Source organism: Trichomycterus rosablanca, chromosome 3 (assembly GCF_030014385.1).
Source record: "Trichomycterus rosablanca isolate fTriRos1 chromosome 3, fTriRos1.hap1, whole genome shotgun sequence".
Lineage (NCBI taxonomy): Eukaryota > Metazoa > Chordata > Actinopteri > Siluriformes > Trichomycteridae > Trichomycterus > Trichomycterus rosablanca.
The window spans coordinates 28,939,317-28,964,942 of NC_085990.1; the positions used below are offsets into that span (position 1 = coordinate 28,939,317).

A 25,626-nucleotide genomic window follows, 5' to 3' on the forward strand; every position below is an offset into this window, starting at 1 on the left:
TGTGGTCGCCCAGCCCAGCCGGATGGCAGAGCTGTAATTCGATACGATGTATTCGACATCCCAGCTCTGCTGTGCTAGCGTGTTTTACCGCTGCGCCACCTGAGAGGCCATAAATGTATTTCTTAAAATAAAAAAAAAAGCTTTAACAATTAAACAACTAACAATGGTCAGATAATAGTAGATAGTATTAGTATAGTATAGTATTTCATATTGCACATATGACTCTAAAAGCACCATACTCGCAATAAAGTGTGAACATGATTTGGGGCTGCTGCTCTGCAGACAGTAGTAGGTCACTGAAAAAAAAAAATAATAGTGATGTACCAGGACATATCATAAATTTATGTAAATATGGATGTTTTAGATAGCAACCCAAGATAACAACCCTAAACATTGTGAGTTTATTACATACATTATAACATTGGGGAATGGCTTAAAATGTAATCAGAGAGCTGCAAAAAATTCTATTTCTTAGTGTAGTTGTCTCAAAGCAGTGATAGGAGTTAAGCTACTGGACTAGTAATCAGAAGGTCGCTGATTCAAGCCCCATAACTGCCAGGTTGCCACTGTTGGGCCTTTAACACTCAATTGCTTGCATTGTATTCAGTCATTTTGGATAAAAGTGTCTGCTAAATGTTATAAATGTAAATATATGTATGGTATTCCACCCAAACAGACATACAGTGCTACACATGCCAAACCTGATATGCTAATAATATGCATCTGAAAACCAAGTAACCATCCAAGCATCCACTATCAGAAACTGCAGTTAGGTTTCCCTACTGTCTCTCATACAGTCTCTCCTTAAACCAGATCCTTTCTCATACTATGTGTCCTACTGTGCTGTTGTTGATACATTAATCTTTCTTGGACTCTTGGACACATCACCCTCACACAGGTGACCCAGCCCCAATGCTTGGCTTGTGTCCAAGTAGCACTTGCAGACCTTGGTTTACCCCTGCTCGGTTTAACCATCCGGGGGCCTTTTTAGTTGCATCTGTGACGTCCTTGATGGCTTTTCTTTTGGCTGTGTCCCTGATACCAAGCAACATAAAGGCTGTACAGAGAAATTGTGCTAAAAAAACCTTCTATATCCTCCTTCAATGGGCATGGGCATGCACATAAAGTTCCAGTCTTTTCTGTGGCACTCGAGAACCAGGTCTGCATGATTGGTTCTTTTTTGCTTGTTGGGCTCCTCAGTTTTAGCATAACCACCTATCTCAGTGATTCAGACATCAACATAATATTTGGCCTTTGGGTGGTCATTGCAATATTTTGCCCAGATCCACTTTCAGATGCCAGTCCTCTGCTGTCTCTAGCAAACCAGTAGCTGACTTGTGCTAACTGACTTCTCCCTTTAACTAGTATTTCAACAAAGTTACTTTTCTCAGAAGTAATAAGCCTACTATTAGCAGATTGTACAGTTTTGCTAATGACTATTTAGAAACGTAGCAGATACAACCAACAGCAGCTAATGGATTGTTGAATTAAATGACTTAATTCATTTAAGAAAATAATAATAATAATAATAAAATCCAAAACTAATTATGTCTTCTCTTTTGCTTCTCACACCTCCTAATGAATAAACTTCCTGACCAGCAGCAAACAGGACATTTGCATTACAAAAACAGCAGAACCAGCACACAGCAGTAAACTACAGTGCTAGTCCACTCCCAGCCGATCAGACATCTACATACAAAACTGATTGGCTGATGTCTGAGGGAAAATGGGAATGGCCGAGACTTTGCGATGGATTGGTTTCCTGTCTAGGGTGTGTTACTGCAGTGCTCCCAGTGAACCCACAATGACTCCAACCAGAATAAAATGGTGAAAATAAAAATGACATTAAAATAAAAAGCACATTTGTCTTGAGCATATAACTGTTAGAAGTTTCATAAATGAACACTTGAAGCACCCAGAAGCAGTTGAGTACAAAGCCTACATGTTGAATCTTGCTGGAAAATGAAGGTTTGTTCTGAAAGCAGAGTAACAATTACCAGCTCTGTGTGGTGAACTGCAAATACAAATCTGCTAGTTTTGTTTCGTGCATCTGATCAGACTGAAACTACCACTACTGAAACAATGTGGTTAATTCATCCATAAAGAGGGCTACTTTATTAGCCCTTCCGAGACTCATCTTGCTCAACTGACTGACACAACAGACCTGGGTGGTTCATTCATACCATGCACAAATATCTGCACACATGCACTGACAACTTTGCAGCTCAAAAGGGCCTTAACTGGGTTATGCTTACAGTGTCAGTCAGGTATGCGAGTTTGTATAAAAAAATCCCAAAATATTCCTTCTGTATGATGACATGGCCTACAGCCTCAGAACGTCCAAAAAGCACTCCAAACAGACGTCCAAAACCAACATGTGTATGCTTTTGATAAAGTATGTGATTTACTGCCTGTTTATTAAACAACACAAAGGCAGGAAGGGGTGAAATAGTGGCATCATGTTGGTTTTTTTCCTTGTGTGCCCTTCTTCAATGTTGCATTTATTTTTAAATTACATCAAAATAATTCAAGGTTTAGAAGAATGAAAAAGGCTGTTCAGTCCTGCAAGCAAAACTGCAGCAGTAACAGCAGACTGTTTGTTTAGCATTGCCAGATTTCAGCATTAGGTCACCCAAACCTGAATAACTAAACTGAAAACCAGACCACTGACTTTAAAAACAAACATCTGGCAACTCTAACTTAGACAAGAATTCGCATTTAATAGACCAAAATGTACTCATTTGAATTGTTAAGCCATTTTAGACTAATTAAAACTGATAAATTAATTATGCAATTATTTTTTATTCAAACACAAAAATGATGGAGTGGCCATTTGACCCAATATTTTAATTGGCACAGTGTTTACACCAAATGCCCTTTCTCATAAACCCTCCCATTTATTTAGGCTTGGGAGTGGCCACTAAGGGTGCACAGATGTGTGTCCCCCAGGGGCTAGGTTTAAGTAACACCATGCAACTTCTATTTAAAATTGAGTTCAAAGGGCGCCCAGGTGCTGCAGTGGGATATTCCGCTAGCACACCAGGGCAGAGCTTTTGAACTGAACTCAACTCCTCGGTTTGAAACTCGGCATTGCCACCGGTCGGCTGGGGATGATTGGCAGTGCCTGCAGCAGATACTAATTGCCTACCGTATCTGCTAGGGATGGGGACCAGACTATGTGTGGGAGGGATCTTCATATGCTGTGTAAGGACCCTGATTGATGGAAGAGACGCCTGTGCAGAATGCAGGTGAGAGAAATGAAGGGCTGTGTACGTGTCGGAAGAGGAACGATCTCCTCGGATGCAATCGGGTATCCCTCTGCAGCGGAAGACATATCGAGTGTGCTAAATCGGGAGGAAAATGGGGAGAAAATGCATAAAAAAACTGAGTAAAAAAAATAAATAAATAATTGTGTGGCAGTTGTATCCTAGCGGTTAAGGTACTGGACTAGTAATCAGAAGGTCACCAGTTCAAGTCCCACCACTGCAAAGTTACTGCTGCTAGGCTCTTGAGCAAGGCCTTTAACTCTCAATTGTTCAAACTGTATACTGTCACAGTACTGTTTATTAGGATTTTAATGTCATGTTTTTACACTTTGGTTACATACATAACAGGAACGGTAGTTACTCATTACACAAGGTTCATCAGTTCACACAAGGTTATATCGAACACAGTCTTGGACAATTTTGTATCTCCAATTCACCTTACTTGCATGTCTTTGGACTGTGGGAGGAAACCGGAGCCCCCAGAAAAAAACCCACGTGGACACGGGGAGAACATGCAAACTCCACACAGAAAGGACCTGGGGATCGAACTTAGCCACCGTGTTGCCCCAGTACTGTAAGTCGCAATAAATGTAAATGTAATGTATTAATTAAGAATTTTTTTAAAACAAATTACATTACTTTCATACATAATCACCTTCCGATGCATTTTTCCCAGAATTGTACCATTTCAATGCCATCAGCAAAAAATTTATTTGGCTGATGGAAATCAGATGGCGCTAAATCCGGCCTGTAAGCTCACTCAGACACGACCAATTACTACTCCTCCCGTCCTCACTGTTTCCAACGAAAATATAAAAGTGCAGAAACTTTTTGAAGATCCCTTGTATAGATATATGCCTCATAATTAATGATTAGAGCATTATGAAAGTCTGAGAGAAGGCTGTGCACAAACGTCAGAAATGTCACCTGGATCCTTTCTAGGCAACTTTAGCTCCCAAAAACATCTGTACAAACAACTGTCTACACTGTAAATACAAAGTACAATGAGCAGAAGGACAAACGCTGATGCAACCCTCCTTATTTTTATCCTGGCTTAGAACCAGCACTGAGAGCTCACTGACAAAGCAGCTGCCAATGGCTAGACATGGAAAATAAATAAAGTGAAACATTTTGTTATATGCTGTGCTAACAAAATTCTATGTCTATAATTATAATTGATTATTTAAAAGTATACAAAAACCTACGCATTCCTATTTCTAACAGAAAAACTAAAAAAAGGAAACCCCACAACAATTAAGTGCATTGTTTTGTATTGTATTGTAGAGACTTTCCTACATCAGCACTTTTTTGTCACATTTCCTGAGCCGGGGATCCACAGGAAGGATGCCACATTGCCTCACAAGGCTGTTAATCAGAAATCCATGTGAACGCTCACATAACTTTTCCACTGCACTTTATCACATATTCTAACATGTAAAAAGCAGACACTGAGCAGCGCTATGCGTCAGAGCTACACAATGCAGATCTAGGCGCTCCATCCCTACAAGGCAGGGTCTTCTTGTCGGTCTTCACATTCTTGCTGTGTGGACTTCCCCTCCATTTTCCTCCTAATAAAACAACACGTACTGAGTCCAGTTTAGATTAGTCACATCCCCTGGGCTGAACATCCTATTGTTGTCTGATACGGCACAGGACTCCCTTACTCTATTCCACCAGCAATACTCCACACATGGGCTGTGTTAACCTGCCAAGATGATTTTTGTCAATCCAAATGAGGTCATTCTGTTACTAAAACCTCTAATCAGAAAAATAAAACTGTGGTTTTTCTTACAATGACTGTTATTTTATTGCATTGACATTATAAACCCAATATATTTGTTCTGTCTGGTACATTTATTTTATTTGTTAATTTACTGCATCCATTCCTGCATTTCAGGCCTGCAACACATTCCAAAAAAGTTGGGACAGTAAAGCAGACACCACAATGTAATGCTGCCATTCCTACCCACAACACTTAAAACACATTTTGGCACCAAGGATACCAAGTAATGTTATTTTGTCCCCTTATCCCTGCAAACACAAGGAAGGATTGTCTTAACAGTACAGTGTTGTCCTTGAGGGATTTTAGTCAAAATTCTCCACACAGTCAGGACTGCAGGCAGGCCAGTCCAGTACCTGTACCCTCTTCTTTCAAAGCCATGCCTTTGTAATGTGTGCAGCATGTGGTTTTGCATTGTCTTGTTGAAAAACGCATATACATCTCTGGAAAAGATGTCTTAAAAGCAGCATATGTTGTTCTAAAATCTCAATGTACTTTTCTGCATTAACGCTACCATCACAGAAGTGTAAATTATCCTTGCCAAAGGCACGGACACAACCCCTTAACATGACAGACCCTGGCTTTTGGACTTGTTGCTGGTAACAGTCCATCCCAGACGCCTCCGGGTCCAGATAACTCAAAGCCGCTGCTGAACATTTTTGGTTTCTTTTTTGCACAGTAAAGTGGCATTTGTATCTTCATATTATAGTGCCTGACAAAGGACTGCTGAACTAATCCCTTGCCCATGTGGTTACATCAGCTATTGATGAATGTTGGTTCTTGATAAATTGCCGCCTGAGGGATCAGGGATCACACCCTTGCCCTTTACGCAGTAAAGTTCCTCCAGATTCTTTGAATTGTTTAAAGCAGCGGTCCAGAACCTTTTTTGCACCATGGACTGGTTTCATATAAGATATGATTTCCCCGGACCGGTGGTGGGGGGCCGGTGGTTGGGTTATTTGATGGATAATGCTTTTGTTGCAAATCATGATTTTTATTTGTTGACATCACCTGGTGACCATCGCAACCCTACTTTTACTAGCCCTGAATTGCATCCATCCCAACTTTTTTGGAATGTGTTGCAGGTCTGAAATGCAGGAATGGAGGTATATTAACAAATGAAATGATGATGTCCAGACAAAACATGAAATATCTTGGGTTCATCCTGTCTGCAATTAAATAAAAGTCTGTGTGACATTTTGTCTCACAATGTTAGGTGGACTTCACCAGTTGAGGGCGAGTCAGTTTCTCTAGGCTTTGACTGGGTCAAAGTTTAACTAGGCTAAACTTTGAGCTCAGCAGCAAGCAGTAAAAAAAAAAGCGTCAAAGTGGGAAATCTGTGTGGTGCGCAACACAGCAGATAAGTAAGTGGCACAACCTCCCGCCATAGGAAACACTGGACTGCCAGCGCAAATCTGTCACTAGTCATGTGAAGCTAGCCTTAGTGGCAATCATACCGTAACAACAAGCACATGAGCCCTATTCTTGTCTGAAGAGTAAGAGCAAAAATTCAGTTCCCTAAAAAAGTATTGTCTTCAAAATGTAAAACAAGTTGTTGGTAGCATCATGTTATGAAAACACTGGAAGTCACTCCATTCTTTGTTTTTACACAGAAAATGACACATTCCTTCTCAAATGCAGACAAATCCCAGGTTATAATCTTATCTAATATAATATAATAATAAAGTCTCCTTTTTACCATCAACCAGTACTTGGTACTCATTATAGGTGACTAAGTGTAAACTGATGGGTTAAAAAGTCAGCTGTATCCATACATCCATCCATGGGGCGAAACATGATGGTAGCATTATGCTATGGGGGTGCTTCTCAGCAGAAGGATCAGGAAGATTAGTATTGACTTAGATGAAGTGCTGAACAAAGGGTGTTAATTAATTCTGAATACGTCTTTCTCCCGATTTTTAGCGCGTCCAAGTTTTACCCAATTGCGTTATGCTTCCTCTCTACTGGTGCTGACCCCCGCCACGATTGAGGACAGCAAACTGACACACGCCCCCTTCGACACGTGCAGTAGCCGATGCATCTTTTCACCTGCACGAGGCGAGTTCAAATGCGGATCAGCCTTGTGCACGGACAGCCACACCCTGATTGCATTATTCCTCTACTCTGTACAGGCACCATAAACCAGCCAGCAGAGGTCGTAATTGCATCAGTTATGAGGTCCCTATCCGGCTCCCTCCCTGGATGAACAACTGCCAAACGTTGTTCATATAGCCGCTCAGCCCAGCCCAGCCGGACGGCAGAGCTGAGATTCGATACGATGTATTCGAAATCCCAGCTCTGGTGTGAGCATAAGCAGCGTGAGCTGCTAACTCATTTTTTCTAAATCTAAAAAAGCACTTTTTCTCTTTGTAAGTAATAATGTGCAGATCAATAGTTAGAAACAGCAATTATATCTACATTATATCTATATCTAAAATAAAAACCACAGCACAGTGTGCTGGATACTTTCTAAATGTACTGTATATACACCCCTGGATGTTTAAAAAAGGTCTACCAGTATGGATTTGATGCCCACATTTATTCTTTGGAAGGCCCTACTCTGACCTATAAACCACTGACTGTGGTGCAAAGAAACACATACAAAATAAATAATACCGCATTATAGAGGAAAACAAAGCTAACAGCAGGTGTATGGACACAGTCTTTGCCCTGAAGGCCAGGTATTTGAAAAGGGATCCTGATGGAAATAAATACATCAAAAAAATATTTCAGGCAGGATCTGCAGGTGACGTTTTGTAGGTAAACAAGAACACTAGACACCATATGAAGGTCCACATGAGAGCTGCTCATGAAAAGATGAACAAAGAGGACAAAACAAAGCTTTTTGCTGTTCATTGCTGTCTGGTAGACGTGCAAAAATCCTTTGTTCAGATAGTTATGTACACTACAGGATTTACCCACAATAGCCTGGTTTATACTGCATCAGAAGCACTTGAAAGAGAGAGAATGACTGGTTTACCAGAAGTGTAAGATATTCAAAACAATGCAATGAATACAGCCATTAATGCAGACATGGCCAATCATGTTAGTATGTAGATGCCCAACCAGCCAGTAGCACCACTGGGGCTTCGAACTCTGGACCCACAGTGATTTGGCTTGTCATGTTTTCCATGTGGCCTTTAATATCATGAAATCATGCCATGGAATCCACGCCCACATGGTGTCACCAATACCTGTAGCAGGTGAATATTGGAGCGTGAACACTGGAGCAGCGGGTTCTGCTTCAATACGTTTGTCTGTATCAGTCTGACCAAAGTTTCCACCTATTAATCTAACTTTGATCAACTGGCACATGATTCCACCACCCACGCCAGTGGAACAAACTCATCCCTGATGCAAATGTAATAGACAAGAAAATCTACCCAAAAATGTACATTGTGTTGATTTTAATTAGCTTTAGGTATAGTATACTATTTGCCAAACATTACTTCAATGCCACTGTACCCAATGTGAGTTTAAATTATGTACCCAGTTATACTACTGACAGCAGGTTTTCCCATAAAATCAGGTCTACAGCCAACAAAATGGTACACAGTTCTTTGTTATAATGCTACAATGTGGGGCACACCAGTGTAGGTGAAGTTTGTACAGTCCCTGACAGAAGTTCTGTCGCTTATCCATGTTGTGGAAACAAAAGCTTATAACCTGACTTTAAATTCATCCATTGGTTTTAGAAATGACTCATTTGAAAGCTGAAACCCTCCCAAATGAGGTTTAATTTACGAAAATAAATTTGCTTCACTGCAGAAATATTGATCATTTAATGAACACAGAAAGGTCAGATTTTGGCAAGACAAAAGTTTTGTCGCCTTGTCATATAATGCACCCAATCCTAGTTTACAGCCTCACCTGTGCTCACTAATTGATCGGTTAATTAGTGGGTGTGTATAAAAAGAACCCCAGCACCCCAGACCTTCACTTGAACTGCAACTTCACCTCTGACAACATGCCAAAAATCCACCCTGCGACCAAAGCCTTGATTATCAAGAGGCTGAAGACCAGATCCACTGCAGAGGTGGCTGGCACCTTTAATGTGTCTCAGCGTCAAGTACAAAGAATTAAAAAAAGATTTGAAGAGACTGGAGATGTTTTTGACAAGCCCAGGTCCGGCAGACCCCGCAAGACAACTGCTAAGGAGGAACGTTTGTTGGTTAGAAAATCCAAAGCCAGCCCCTCTTCCACTGCAGCAGAGCTCCACCAGGCCTGGTCACCTCAAGTCCCTGTGTCAACTAGAACAGTTTGTAGGATTCTGTCTCGAAATGGCCTCCATGGTCGAATCAGTGCCCAGAAGCCAGCACTAAACAAAAGGCAATTAAAAAAACGTGTGGCATTTGCCAAGGCCCACAGCCTGCTAAACGGATGGACGCTGGAAAAGTGGCAGAAGGTGGATTTCTCAGATGAATCTTCAGTTGAATTACACCACAGCCGCCGCAAATACTGCAGGAGACCTACTGGAGCCCGTATGGATCCAAGATTCACCCAGAAAACTGTTAAGTTTGGTGGTGGAAAGATCATGGTCTGGGGTTACATTCAGTATGGGGGTGTGCGAAACATTTGCAAGGTGGAAGGCAATATCAATAGCCTAAAATATCAAGAAGTATTAGCTACCTCTTACATTCCCAATCATAAAAGGGGTCAAATTTTGCAGCAGGATGGTGCTCCATCTCATACATCCATCTCTACATCAAAGTTCCTCAAGGCGAAGAAGATCAAGGTGCTCCAGGACTGGCCAGCCCAGTCACCAGACATGAACATCATTGAGCATGTTTGGGGTAGGATGAAAGAGGAAGCTTGGAAGACAAAACCAAAGAATCTTGATGAATTCTGGGAGGCATGTAAGACTGCATTCTTTGCTATTCCTGATGACTTCATCAATAAATTGTATGAATCATTGTCGAACCGCATGGATGCAGTCCTTAAAGCTCATGGAAGTCACACAAAATATTAAATATGGCTCTAATAGCACCACAACTTCATTCACCAATGTTATGAAACATATCTTTGTATTTGAAGTAAATTATTTGTTTGATTTTCACATTACTTTCTGTGGGCGACAAAACTTTTGTCTTGCCAAAATCTGACCTTTCTGTGTTCATTAAATGATCAATATTTCTGCAGTGAAGCAAATTTATTTTCATAAATTAAACCTCATTTGGGAGGGTTTCAGCTTTCATATGAGTCATTTCTAAAACCAATGGATGAATTTAAAGTCAGGTTATAAGCTTTTGTTTCCACAACATGGATAAGCGACAGAACTTCTGTCAGGGACTGTATTCATTGTATTTTTGGCTGATACCCAAAAAGCAATAGTCCGGCATACCTAAATAAAGCACAGTTCCCATCAGTAGGTTTGGGTACTAGGGATCTAAGGTACTAGGCCGATCAAGGCATTTTTAACTGATCGGAAATCGGCTTTACTAATGCCGATCATAACCCGATCTTTTGTTTTACGTCAGCATGTCCGCTGTGTGGAAATACTTTAAATTGGAAAGTGAAACAAGTCCAACAGCGGTGTAATGTCTGCAATGTGAGCGTTTCCACGAGGCGGTAGGAGCAGAGCTGCGTTCATTACTGTAGAATTTTACTATTTATATGGTGTGTGAGTCGAGGATCACTCCGGTTTACAAAACAATAACTTTTAATCCGAGTATGAAAACTTCAGGACCATAACATACAGCTTTTACGAGTTTACGTGTTACAAGACTGAACGACATCTCAGTATCAAGCTCTCTGATTGGCTTAGTTATGTAACCGAGCGTCGAAGTGATGCGCTTGCTTAATAAAGAAATAAATACACGGTATATTCACAAATTGTCGGGAGCAAAACACTTTATTAACTTATTCTGGTCCGAATAGCGGACAGCCAGAGCCGAGCACGCTATCCCATGCACTATGGAAGTCCCAAAGGGTCAAAACACACTCACTTTGCGTAGACCCGTCCATCAAACCAGTCACAATACAAGCACTTTAAGAACTGGCTTTCCTTCATAACAAAAGAGTGACTTTCCATTTTATTTTGGTGTTCAGGTTTTACTGTAATGCTGTTAAGTAACTTATTTGTTTTTTTATAATCAAGTTAAGCTGCTACACCACTTGTGAGTGGAGATTTTTGTTCATTTTTTGTGTATCACTGCATTAAACAGAATTATGTTCTTTGAATATAAAGTTCAAAGTGAAACTGTAATTTTCTCACTTCATTTTTACTACAATGCTGCACTAGGTTTGTTTGCTTTTATTTTGTAAAAGAACATTAAGCAATAGCTTGGATGCAGGCAATTTTTTTCCTACAGCACTGCAGAGCTATTCAGTTGTTAAACATATACATTGGATTAATTTGAATAACTGTAATGTACTTGAAGTGTGCACTGTGTGAACAGTATTATCTAGTTCTTATCTAGACAATATCTAGAAAATACAAGTATCAGTTTGAGAATCGGTATCGGATCGGGATCAAAATTAAAGATCGGGAACAAAAAAACGTGATCGGGACATCCCTATTGGGTACCCAATGCATCTTTAAGCAATCAGCACAGTTTCCACTACTAACTGCACTGAAACCACCCCATATGACTATATGTACATGGCAGTGCTTACGTATTTGTTGGGTAAAATCACAGCCACCTAAAACACCTGTTATTCATACTGTTCATACAAAGTGTTTCAGAGTGTCTAGCAGAGCCTACAGCAGGTGCTACAGCTGAACATTGATGTGTGCCTTTGTGTCAAGCCTCCAGTAATTACAAAAAAACACTTAGTTTCAGACAAACTTTGATTATTGCTATCCAGAGGGTAAACTTTTTGTTTGTAGCCGGCATTTTGAAAATGAACCAGGGTCCAACACAGGGTGGCAACTGTTAAAAAAGCTAGCTTTTCCAGTGTAAAACAATTTCTCAGTTCCAATCTCAAAACGTGGGGTTTTGAAGAGGATAAAGTGACCGGCGGAGGACACACTGGGCGAGGAGGCTCTCCCAGACGACTATGCTTTGTCTCCGGATCCCACAGTCGTCAGCTTTGCTCTCTGTAAATTGTGTCTTTTAGATAGGAGAGCTAGGAGCCTGCAGCTGAGAAAAGAAATTTAGAAGCTTTCTATAAAGCAGCAGTTTGGTATTTACCATTTTGCTGACTCAGACAGGTGCAGTAAATGTGATAAGCTTGATTGCTTGAATAATCCCTTTAACATTGCTGATTGTAAGTCTGGGCAAGTGATCAATTGAATAACCCGCTATTTTATTGGTAAGTAGATCATAACCGTTGGAATTGAAAGAACTGGCTGTCTCTGAACACAGAAGAGCATGTGCATATAGTCCACATTAGAGTATTGATTTGGTTCTCATCCAGGGCCACTGTATCACAGTTTTTGCTTCCAGCGCCAGTCCAACCAATAAGACTAGAGCTGCTGGCCAAAATGGCACTGTAAAAAAGATGTTGTTCAGAACTAAATCTGAATTGAAGTAAACCCAGAGAATGCCAGAAGTCTAAGAACACTATCAAACACTTTCTTGAAATATATACAATGCTTTTATTACAAATCCCAAAGGTGTGCAACAACCACTTGTAAATCAAAGAAGATTAATGAGAACTGATGGTCATGGACATTCCTCCACAGCATGTATGGGTGCACTTGAAGACAGTAGTCCAAGCATTTATAGCATGTTGGGATAGAATGTATAACAAATTTGTGCAGTCCATTCAACTTTTTAACTTAAATCGTTATGTAAATTATATGATTTGTAGTGATGGCACTTTTTACAATAGACATTGTCTTAAAGCAACTTTACAGAATCCAGGACCAACAGACCAAAAACCCTTTTGAGCAAGCCGAGGGCAACGATGGCAAGGAAAAACTCAAGAAACCTTGAGAGGAACCAGACTCAGCAGGGACCCCCTATCCTCTTTGGGTGGCCAGGAGGACCATTTAAATCAGAAAAACTGAATTTACACAAATCATACAAACACAAAATTAAATGGAACTGAAAGTTATAACTAGCAAAATAATATTTCATTGTTCAGTCCAGTCTGTGATAAAATCCGTTGTAGGTTCTGGACATTTTAGGTGCAAACACGGCAGGTTTCCATCCCATCTAGTAGCAGTAGCATTGTTGGCACTGCAGTCTCAACTTGCAGTCTTTAACCTTGAGAGGGTAAACGGGTTTCCGTCAGAACCACCTCGGGGTAAATAGTCTCTTCACTAGTAGTATTTTGTAGTAGACTTTTGAAACCCACTATATAAAATCATAAAAAACTAATATTAATTTGTACATTTAGTAGGCCCTTACAATTAACGTAGGCTTCATGCCATTATATTTACACAAAAATATTGCAGTGTTTCTCTAAGATTTGAAATATACCATTGGGACAACAGAAAACAGTGTTGGTGAAATTGCGCATTTGGGAATTCTGTACATTCTGGGTGTTATTCTGGGTAATTTCACAGATTTTAGATACTGTATAATAGCTGTGATTCCTGTGTGAATAAAAATGCTCACCTCAGGAAAAACAGATTAGTAAACACGGAAAAAGGAAGTGGGTAAAAGAGTTATTAGAGACTGTATGACGTGTATGTACGTGTTTGTTGTGAGGGGAAAAATGTGAGGCAGACGGTATTAAGTGTATTTTTTGCTAAGATCTTTAAGACTAGCTTCTGTACTAAATGACATTTTCAAACAGACCAAGTGGTTTATCTGCAAAGTGCATGTTGAACAGCTACCCCAACCACCCAGTGCTCTGATTATCAAAGGTAGGAATGTGACGACCAGGAGTGCAAGATGATGACTGTCATCAGTCCACTCCGCTCCACGCTCTAAGTACTTTGAACTCAACTGGCAGTTATAAATAGCCACGGTGGCACATCTGCTTCAGTTTTACGGGCACTGTATTAACGGATGTGTGTTTGTCTCTGATCCAAGCTGAAGTTCCCTTGCTAGGGCTTGAACGTATGAGCCTGGTCTCGAGCTACAGCCCACAGTTTTTCTGGTCTTGGGCTTGTTATACCGACAACTATACTGATCAGCCATGACATTAAAACCACCTCCTTTGTTTGTACACTCACTGTCCATTTTATCAGCTCCACTTACCATATAGAAGCTCTTTGTAGTTCTACAATTACTGATTGTAGTCCATCTGTTTCTCTACATACCTTTTTAACCTCCTTTTATCCTGTTCTTCAATGGTCAGGACCCCCACAGGACCACTACAGAGTAGGTATTATTTGGGTTGTGGACTATTGTCAGTCCAGCAGTGACACTGACATGGTGGTGGTGTGTTAGTGTGTGTTGTGCTGGTTTCAGTGGATAAGACACCGCAGCGCTGATGAAGTTTTTAAACACCTCACTGTCACTGCTGGACTGACAATAGTCCACCAACCAAAAATATCCAGCCAACAGCGCCCTGTGGGCAGCTTCATGTGACCACTGATGAAGGTCTAGAAGATGACCAACTCAAACAGCAGCAATAGATGAGCAATCGACTCTGACTTTACATCTACAAGGTGGACCAACTAGGTATAAGTGTCTAATAGAGTGGACAGTGAGTGGACCACGGTATTTAAAAACTCCAGCAGCGCTGCTGTGTCTGATCCACTCATACCAGCACAACACACACTAACACACCACCACCATGTCATTGTCACTGCAGTGCTGAGAATGATCCACCACCTAAATAATACCTACTCTGTGGTGGTCCTGTGGGGGTTAAAAAAAGTATGTAGAGAAACAGATGGACTACAGTCAGTAATTGTAGAACTACAAAGTGCTAAGTGGAGCTGATAAAATGGACAGTGAGTGTAGAAACAAGGAGGTGGTTTTAATGTTATGGCTGATCAGTGTATGTTCACACTTCATTTGATTTTCATCGACTTTTTCCTGGTTGCACCATGAAACACTGAGCATAGGGCACACTGTAAGCCCGGGCTTTATATTTAATCAAAAATTTTTAGTACAACTTACATAAATTATTTAAGTTTTTTTGCTCTACTAAAAAATGCAGAGTACAATGTACTCATTTGAGTACACATTTAAATGTGCTAAAAGATTTAAGTTTACTAAACAAAAAAAAATTACGTTTCTATCAGATTAACTTAAAAAAGTTAAGTTAAGGTAATTAAACAGAAAAACGCCCCCATTTACGTGTAAGTCCGCCTTTTTTCAGCTCGCTGTTGGTGAATCAGGCAAAAATGATTTTCTTGTGTTCGGGTAGCCATTTGTTTTAACTTTTGTAACCTGTTGTTGCAAATTACTTTTTACTTTTCATTTAAGGCTTTTTAAGCCAAGTAAACTTGTCTTTTGTGAAGTGGAACCTTTGTTAAACTAAATGGACAAACATTTTCTTCCTCATGATGCTATTTTTGAGTAGCATGTACACCAGTCTGATGGGACTTTTTCATCTTCCGTCCAATTTTGGTAAGTGTTGTACTTTACTTAACAATTTTGTTTAAAATAAATGATCTTAATGTTTACACTAAATAAATAATCAAACAGCGCTGCTTTATTTGCCGTGTTTAGGCTACATGCTAGCATGCTAGCCTTCATACGAAGCAAAGAGTGTGCTGGCTTGCTTTATTTTAATCCTTAAATGAATGGTATTAATGTTGATATTAATACTTCTGTTTCTTGTTTCTTTGTTTTGTTTTAGAGAGCTGCAGCCAAACATTAAGAAATCAGCTTGCTGTGTGAAACTGAGTACAGGTTCATGGTTACTGTGAAGAGCTGTTTGTGTTTCATCAAAACTTTATATACAGTTTGTGCAGTTTTTAAAATGTTTTCTTGACATCTTGTATTTTAAGTAAATACTTCTGAAGTGAAATAAAGAAAAATTATTGTATAATTCTGTCTGTTTTTCTATAAACATTTGTAATTGATATTTAAAATGTAATTAACATGAAAACTAAGAAGAAATCAATATTTTTGTCCATTGAGCTCAAGATAATAAGTAGAATTATTGGGAAAAGCAGTTGGTATAACCAAAAAACCAAAGTTTAATCAACTTGCCTTTTTAGCTGTAATAACTTAATGTTTTAAGTTATGCTAACTCAAGTTTTCATTATACATTACTTAACTTTTTTAAGGCAACCGGTTTCCTCAAATTTTTTAAGTAGATTGAACTTATCCGGGCTTACAGTGCAGGAATATGTTTAAAAAGACGCAAATCAATTGCTGGGCTTCGGCCACTCCCCCATCAGACGTAGCCAATCATGTCTGTGTAGATGCCTGTCTAGCTGATAGCACCTCAGAGATTTGAACCTGGATCTCACCATGGCCTGGTTAGCGCATTACACCAATACGCCATACGAGTGCCTGCCTAATAATTTATTCTGCAAATCCTAAGGTTGCTCTTTTGAAATCAGATGTGGTCACTAGGTAGGCCATTCATTTAATGCCTCTGAACTCTAAATTGTGCTTATGGAACCTGTTTTAGATGACTTGTGATTTGTGACACGGTACATTATCAGATAATTGGTCAGCAACAATACTCAAATAGGATCCATGTCAAAAGAAAAATTCTCATCTTAATTGTACAACCTTTTTTGCACCACGAATGAGTTTCATATACAATTACAATTTTGCGGACCAGCGTGGGTGGAAGGACTTAAAATAGAATAACTATACTGCTCACAAATGAGCTTTTTTTTGCTGCAACGAGACGCTGCTCTCACCTGGGGGTGATATGAGACGATAAACACCCATGTGTTGAAAATAAAAGCAGTGTTTTCATGGCTGATGTGTTGATCTCTAATTATTTATTCTTTCTGTGCGGCCTGGTAATAAACGACACACGGTTGGGGACCTCTGCTTTAGGTGACCCTGTGCCTACTGTAGCCTCAGAATCCTTGTTCTTGGCTGGCAAAGTGGAACCTAATGTGGTGGTCTGCTGAGATGTTATTCTGCTAACCACAGTTGTCAAAAGTGGTTATTAAAGTTACTGTAGACTTCCTGTTTTGTCTGACTTCTTAGAAACAAGATGCTTTTTTATAAACAACTAAAAGAATCCTAAATTATGATGCTTAATAAACATCACAAATGACTCTAAAAACAAATCAGTGGCTAAAAGTGAGCAAGAACTGATGAAACGCACTTCAGAGGCTGGTGTTACCATTTGCTCATTACTGATCCTTGACACAGTGAACTCTTGCTTGAACTCATGCTTTACATGTTTGATAGAACATATTTCCTTTTTTCTTAAAATATTGGTGCAATTTTGGGTTTGGCCCATTTTTTGTCCAGGAGTGTATAGTTCCTCAAAAGATTTTGATAATAACTACTTATATTGTGTCTACGAGTTGGACTCAGAGTTGACTAGACCTTATTTTGAATTAGACTTAACCCACCTTACATTCAGTCTTGGCTTAATCCTTCTAGTTCATAGACTTATCTTGGACTTAACAAAGGGGGTCTTTATTAGTTTTACACCCTTACATAGCACATGCTCTTGACTGGCTCTTCACGTCCACTACGTGCTTCCAGAGGCAGAAGTGACTACACACTTCAACTTCTCTAAAAAGCGCCTGCCACATTTTCCTCTTGCTCAATCGTGGCTCACAAGATTTCCCAGCTGCAGGGTTGAAGCACAACAGCTTGGGGCAGGAGGGGGAGAAGCAGAGGAAACTGTAAATGTTGTGTGTGAATAGAGCTGAAAGAAAGCGTGTGGGGGGGTGCCACCCTTGAGCTTGTGTGTTTGTGTCTTCAGCATTCCTCTCACTAATCCTGTCAGATCTCATGGCGCCTTTCTGAAAGATAGAGGGTAAGAGGGTTGCGAGAAGGGAAGTAGAAAGAAACGGATGGACGCACAGACTGACTGACGCTCAGATGTTTTTGAATCAGTGGGCCCCGTTTTCTTATTTCCTTTCTTGCTGGCTCAAAGGAACTGTAGAGAAATCTGGCCCGAATTAGAAAACTTCCTCTCAGAGCAGCGCCCCAGCTACAGGAAAGAGAATGAGGAGGGACTAGGGGATGTTCTATTTTATTGTGAGCAGGTTTAGTCCAATACCACCTGGAAACACTGGGCACATGGCAAAAACATCGCTTTCACATTACTCCTAATTCTTTTCTTTAATTGGAATCCTACCCTATTTTTTTTTCTTTATGCATTTTCTCCCCTTTTTCTCCCTTTTTAGCGCGTCCAATTGCCCGATTGCGTCATGCTTCCTCTCCACCAATGCTGATCCCTGCTCTGATTGAGGAGAAGAAAGCTAACCCACGCCCCTTCCGACACGTGGGCAGCATGCCGTATGCATCTTATCACCTGCACTTTGATGAGTGCAGTGCAGCTCAGCATTGTGTACGAAGAGACACACCCTGAGAGCACTCCTTTCTCATCTCTGTGCAGGCGCCATCAATCAGCCATCAGAAATCGTAATTGCACCAGTTATGAGAGAGAGACCCCATCCGGCTTAGTCCCGCCCATTTCTGAACAACGGGCCAATCGTTGTTCATGTGGCCACTCAGCCTTAGCCGGCAGGCAGAGATCCCAGATCCCAGCTCTGGTTCCAGCGTGTGTTTTTACCTCTGCGCCACCTGAGCGGCCATCCTACCCTATTTAAGAGAGAACTTTAGAGCAATAGTTGATCAATGGCCAACCATATAAATATGAGGGTTCTTCAAAAAGTTCCCGCACCTTTTTAAAACTCTATTTATTAAGAATTTCAAAAACAAATGACATCACTTTTTCTAGTCACCTTCCGATGCATTTTCCCAGCGTCGTACCAACTTAACGCCATCAGCAAAAATGTTTTTGGTTGAGCATGTAGCCACTGATGCACCACTGCTTTCACATCATCATCAAATGAAAATCTTCCCCTTAAAGCTTCTTTGAGCGTCCAAAAAGGTGGAAATCAGATGGCGCTAAAGCCGACCTATAAGCTCTCTCTGTCTCTCAGACACGACCAATTACCCCATCGTCCTGCCCTCACCGTTTCCAACAAAAATATAAAAGTGCCCTTACAAATTTGTCTATTTTTTTTAGTTATTTGGTTATCATTTCATTGATGGACATGTAGTTAAATATCTGGTTATTAAGAACTCTTTCCTGTAAAAGGGAAATAGAGGATGCTACTTCATCCTTTTAACAAGCTTTGTATTCATCTTAGGGTGGCATGGCTGCACAACTCATTGGTTAAATGCAGCCCAGCAGCATGGGTACTGAGGACCTGTGCTCAGTTCTCAGTCCTGTATGAATGTTCATATAGGTTACTGTCCCGATTTCTTGTTGGTGGATTGGCCCTTGGTGCAAGTGATTAAGTGGGTAAGTGAATGTGTGTACTCTGCAAAGGATTACACCTTGTCCAGGGTGTATGCTGTATGCCTATATTAAGCCTAATTTTTCTGGGTGACACTGACCAGTTAAGAAAAACAGTTATATATCAAATATATCAAATAAAACAAATATACATTTGTATATGTTATATATTTGTTTTATACATAAACTAATCCACAAGCTCCACAATGGTAAAGTCTAGAGATCTGCCCGATCCAATCCCGGATCGGTATCGGGTCCGATACTGACGTCATATACAGATCGGATATTTGACGGACAGGCCGATTTACTTACCGATCCAAATTCCAGTCCGCATCTTGTGCTGGACCATAAACCCACCGTAACTTAACATATTGTAACTTGAGGCACGTCACCGATCCAAGTTCCATTACACATCTTACCATGAACCCGTGACAACTTCAGTCAGTAACGGGAAAAAATAACATTAGCTGCTTATTTTACTAAAATGTATGCAAATATTTTAGTCTGGAAACGCAGAAAAGCAAAACAGCTACTTGCAATATGTGCAAAGCTAGCAAGTCAAGGGGGGGAAGTAAGGTTTTGTCGTAGAACACGACTAATTTAATCAAGCACCTGCAGAAACGTAAAAACTTAACAGAGAAAACAAGTGCAAAAGATAATGTTATTCTTTTTTGCTCTTTTAATATGATGTTCTGTGTGGTTTCAGCCTCATAATGTAACCCTTAACACAATAACAATCATAATAATATTAAAGTACCGGTATCAGTAACGGTATCAGCAGTTGTGTATCGGAATCGGATCGGAACTGAAAAACTGTGGATCGGCCCATCACTAGTAAAGTCTATGAAGCTCTGCATCCCAAATGATTACACCACCAACCGTGTAGTAACTAGACTTGGAAATGGGACGCAACTTGAGACAAGTGCTCGTCAAGCTGAAAAGATTTAATTACACCGACAATAAACCTGTGCCTCAATGCAGGTGTCTTTTTCTTGAATTTTTCGGATCTGATAATTGACTTTTATATGTTGACGGGAGTTTAAAAGACAAACCTAACCATCCATTATTCAACCCCATCAGACAACCCCAAAAATGCATTATTGCTAAGTCCATCAGCGTGTATGTAAAAGCTTATTTTAATAATTGCACTCTTTACTGGCTTTCAGGTAGATACACAGAAGATTCTTACAGAAGTTCCAATCTTGAAACATTCACAAAACATCAAGAGAAAACATCTAACATTCAACTATTCAAATGATTCCAAACCAAAGCGCTCTTTCAAAAGTGGGTGAGTGGGGCAGTAAGTATCGAGTGGCTGTGGAAATACTCTGTAATCACATTCCTCTGAAAACCCCCCCTACAGAGATACGTACTTGGGCCTCGTCGATCAGCCACGACAGTAAAGATGACACAATGGTCGCAGTGTTTGGGTGAACGGCCATCCGCCAACAGAAAACCCACTTACGTAGGGGAACCCACTCCCAAGGCAACAGAGCTCAACATACAACAGACCTCCAACACAAGTAAAATGAAACAAATTAGAACAGAAAAAAATACAAAACACTTAGATCACACAGATCAAGAAAAACATGAAAGGACAACTACAGCTGAAAAAAGAGAAGTCCAAGCTGGGTTAGGTGGAGACGTATAATGTAGGTGAGGGAGATGAGGGTTGGGAGTTTCTTCACACATCACTGATTGTAGTGTGTAAAAAAGTCACAATTACAGGCTTAAACAGGAGCTTTGCTGAGCATTACCCACCCAGCTTTAGCAGTCTCTCTAACAGGAGGGGCAAAAATCTGCAAAGAGTGACTTTTGCCCTGTCAGAACTCCCATCTGTTCTGCCGTTATTTGTTTATAAACACATCCACATACTCCTCAGGTTTCTTCACACCATTCCAACATACATACAATTGCTAAAAAGTGTTAGGGGGTGGAAATGGAGCAAAAGCACAGAGGAGGAGGGAAAAAAAAAAAGCCTTCCTGACAAGTTCCCACCCTGCTCAGCTCAGCTCAGCGGGGAAGAACTTGCTAATCCCTTTGCCAAGAACTTCAACACAATCACAAACTTCCACAGTACTCAAAGTTCCTCAACATAGCTAAGTACTGTAACCCACAAGAAAACAGAAAACAGAATGAGCCTGTTAAAGAGGTGAAAAACTTACGGAAGAAATGTTTGAAGAGGTTAGCCATATCCATTTTGGGCTCTCCCGGCGACTCTTCCTTCTGCAGCTGTGCAGTTATTCCATGTGAAACGCCCACCAGAGCTACGACTGCACAGTAAAGGAGGCCCACTCATGTGACCGCGTTCAGCCAATCAAACAAGCCAGAGTGCTCAGCTCACCCAACACACACACACACAATCAGTCACACAAACACGCCGTTCCTGAAGTAATGGCCCAGACAAACTCAGTTCGAAGAGTCACCAAATCAACAAGTGTTTCATCACCGTGACTCACAGCTTTAAATCCTGTGATTCAGTGTCTTCACTTTAACGACAATGATCACCAAGGAGAACTATGATTCCCCTCAAATAAATAAATAAACACACACACACACACACATAAAAATACAAAGAAACTGATTTCACACAATAGGACGTGGTGAAATCTCAGGGCTTGGGGTGGTTGGGGCAGATGGGACTATGTAAACCTATATGGGTGGCAAAGCTTCAGTCAGTCACATTCCTGAATCTAATCTAATATTTTCTGAAGCTGCCGTATTCCCATTCTGACGGTTTCACAGTATTTTGTTTGTTTATTAGGATTTTAACGTCATGTTTTACACTTTGGTTACATTCACGACAGGAACGGTAATTACTTATTACACAAGATTCATCAGTTCACAAGTTTATATCAAAAACAGTCATGGACAATTTTGTATCTCCAATTCACCTCAATAGCATGTTTTTGGACTGTGGGAGGAAGCACCGAAGCACCCGGAGTAAACCCACACAGACACGGGAAGAACATGCAAAATCCACACAGATAGGACCCGGAACACCCCACCTGGGGATCAAACCCAAGACCTTCTTGCTGTGAGGCGACAGTGCTACCAACTTAGCCACCGGTTTCAAGGTATATCACGATATGGTTTTTTTTTTGTATGACTGGGACTTTTTATATGTCTGTGGCTGATTTTACTGTCATAAGTACATAGAATATAAAACATTTTCATTTTACCATGTATACAGTGAAAATTTGGAGTACTATAAGGTTAGTTTGTTTATTAGGATTTTAACGTCATGTTTTACACTTTGGTTACATTCACGACAGGAATGATAGTTACTCATTACACGAGATTCATCAGTTCACAAGGTTATATCAAACACAGTCATGGACAATTTAGTATCTCCAATTCACCTCACTTGCATGTCTTTGGACTGTGGGAGGAAACCCACACAGACACAGGGAGAACACGCAAACTCTACACAGAAAAGACCCAGTCTGCCACACCAGGACCTTCATGCTGTGAGGCGACAGTGCTATCCACCGAGCCACTGTGCCATCCCGGTAAAGTCTTATAAAGCTTTGTACAAATCTCAGAAAACAGTTCTAAGCAATGTCAAGACAAGCTCGTCTATACAAATGATTATCTGTAAGTACATGAAACAGGGGGATCTTTGCCATGGTTGGGAAGAAAAGAACACAAACTGCCATTTTAGGCTGGAAGGAAATTTGGCCAAATAAAACCCCAGAACCACAAACAGAGAGGAGGAAGAGAAACAAACAAACAACCAAGTGCAACTGTCCACAGTAAAGCAAGCTTCAAACAAGCTGTTGCTTCGTTACATGAACTAAGAAAAAGCTGGAAGAAGGAGACATTTTTGTGGATCAAGCTTTTGGCCACATTGATTAGACACTCAAACCCAACCAAATTGTACTTACTTACTAAACCTAATAAATAACAAATAATAACACACCTGACTAACGTGAAGGATGGCGCAAAAAGGTTTATACTTAATAAATGAAATATAATTGCTTCAGAAAATAGCAACATACATCGACTTAAAATACTGTTGCTAGTCAAAACCAAAAGGCTATAAACTGGTCATTTTTATAAAACTGTTAAAAAATAAAAATGTTTATGCATTTTCTCTCTTTTTTTCTTGATTTAGCGTAGTCAATTTGTCTTCCGCTGCTGTGGATTCGTGATTGCGTTCGAGGAGGGTGTATTGCTACTTACGTGCCCTCTGACGCGTGTGCAGTCCTAGCGGACCCCTTCTTTATGCCAGTGCTTCTGCACAGGCGCTTCTATACGCTAACCAGGGTCCTTGCAACAGCGTTTGAACCTGGGTGCCTCATTAAAATGTTCTAACAATTATGTTAAATTAGTGCACTTTCAATAGAGATCTTAGTACTCTTACTCACTATACAGTTCAAAGTATGCAATGGAACACAGCAACTATTAAGGGGTACCAACATGGCATGCAAAGCTAGACAATTTTATTACTAATTTAATTTAATTTAATTACTAACTTTAATAATTGTTATTGGTAATTCCACTGCAGCCAATCCAAACTGGATTACCAGAAACCATTAATCCAAACAGTTCTTTAATGTTGATCATCATCATACTTTCATCGCACAGAACCATAGGCAGCTGCATTTACTATAATCACTGTGACAGAGGTTTAAAAAAAAAAAAAAAAAAAAAAAAAAAAAAAAAAAAAAAAAAAAAAAAAAACAACTATGGGGGCTTAAAAAAAAAAAAAATAATAAAAAAAAAATAATAAAACCCACACCGATCTAAAATCCCCCATAAATTCCTCTTTATGGTTCCTCATTTTTCTTAGCTCACAAAAGTAGCTCTGAAATCTTTTTTCAGTTCTGCAGAAATTTCAGATATTTAGCAATCCATCTTCTACACGCCCACAGTGACGCATCACAAAGCTTTCAGTACATGGTGGATTCAAAAAGTATTCAGACACCTTGACTTTTTATGGAGTTGAATGGGTATGACTGACATTTATACCCTCAAATCGACACGTTATCCTTCAATAAAGACAAAGTGAAACCATGTTTTAGAGGTCTATTAATAGTAAACTAAAAATTATTCACAAAGTATTCACACCCTTTTCTGTACCTAAATGTGGTCGGGTGCATCTGCTTTGCTTTAGTTGTAGTTGTGTCTAGAACTCTACACCTAAAATACACCTGTTGCAATTTAAACAGCATGAACATAGTTTAAAAGGCACACCTGTATCTATACAGGCCAACAATTAACACTGCACCTCATGGATTCGCCGCAATATAGTTCTGACAAGTCAACGATCGAGACCAGGATATTAAACTCTTAGCGCAGAACAGTAAGCATATTGTCAAATAACTAAAACAGTGGAGGTAGCATCATGAAATGGGTTGATATGGGTACGCAACCTAGTCTCACTTTACTTGATCCTCCACCCAGGACTCAAGTAAGACAAGCATCAAAGCTCATCTCTGTACTTGCACCCAAGAGGTGGAACAAACTTTCCTTGTCTGTGCGAACATCTGAGTCTCTTGCTGTCTTTAAAAAACGATTAAAAATCCACTTTACCTCTTTACTAAGCACTTAATCTGACTTGTACTTACTAACACTTTTAGCAGATTTTCAGCAGATTTGTGTTCTTGGACTGTTGTCTACTTAAACTAGAGTAAGGTAACGTTTACTATGGAAGTACTTCACTTCTGTAAGTCACTCTGGATAAGAGCGTCTGCTAAATGCCAAAAATGTAAATGGGTGCTTCTCAGCAGCAGGTAGTGCCAGTTTTTTGTTTATTTAATTCTTAACGCCATGTCAGCTACTATGGCTATTAACGTGGCTGAATAATAGATTCAGTTTTTAAACATCAAAGTAGGGGGTTGATTTGCTTTCTTTACTTGTGTGTATAGTGGTTAGAGTGTTTGTAAGACTATGAGGGTGTACCATATGAATTTTTTTTTTTTATTTTTTTTTTTTTATAACACATGGCATTTTTAAGTGCTAGTGCTTCTAAGAATTTAAGCAGTTTTTTAGGGGGTACTGAGGCAGAGATGGGGACTCGAGTCACATTCTGATCGTGTCATTTTCTGCTCTCTAATAAGGCCCCGGCCGTCTTAACCCGCAATGCACACAATGGGTAAATGTTACAGCCAGCTTCCGGCATAGTGATGAAGCGTCGCTCCCTACTTAAAATGGTGGAATACTCTACGTAGTGAATTTCACAGTAACAGATAATGTGAATGGAACGCTCCTACAGAATTGGCGCTAATGATTTTAAGAACCGCTTTCTGAACCAATCAGACTTTCTGATTGTAATTTTTAGTAAGAAATACAGTTATTTGCATGTACTTAGTTTGCAGAGTCACA

General features: G+C 40.0%; 1 protein-coding gene across 2 annotated transcripts in view; it reads right to left on the reverse strand.

The window, feature by feature from the left end:
* nck1b (NCK adaptor protein 1b) overlaps window positions 1–25,626 on the reverse strand; it is a 95,888-nt gene that overhangs the window by 9,217 nt on the left and 61,045 nt on the right. The window contains exon 1 of one of the 2 annotated variants that reach the window (XM_062992036.1): window positions 21,462–21,533. The exons of the other annotated variant lie outside the window; for it this stretch is intronic. Within the exon in view, the coding sequence (XP_062848106.1) occupies window positions 21,462–21,495 (34 nt within the window). The 5' untranslated portion in view covers window positions 21,496–21,533. Of the gene's footprint in view, window positions 1–21,461; window positions 21,534–25,626 lie in introns of those variants that run through there. 2 annotated transcript variants of the gene reach the window in all.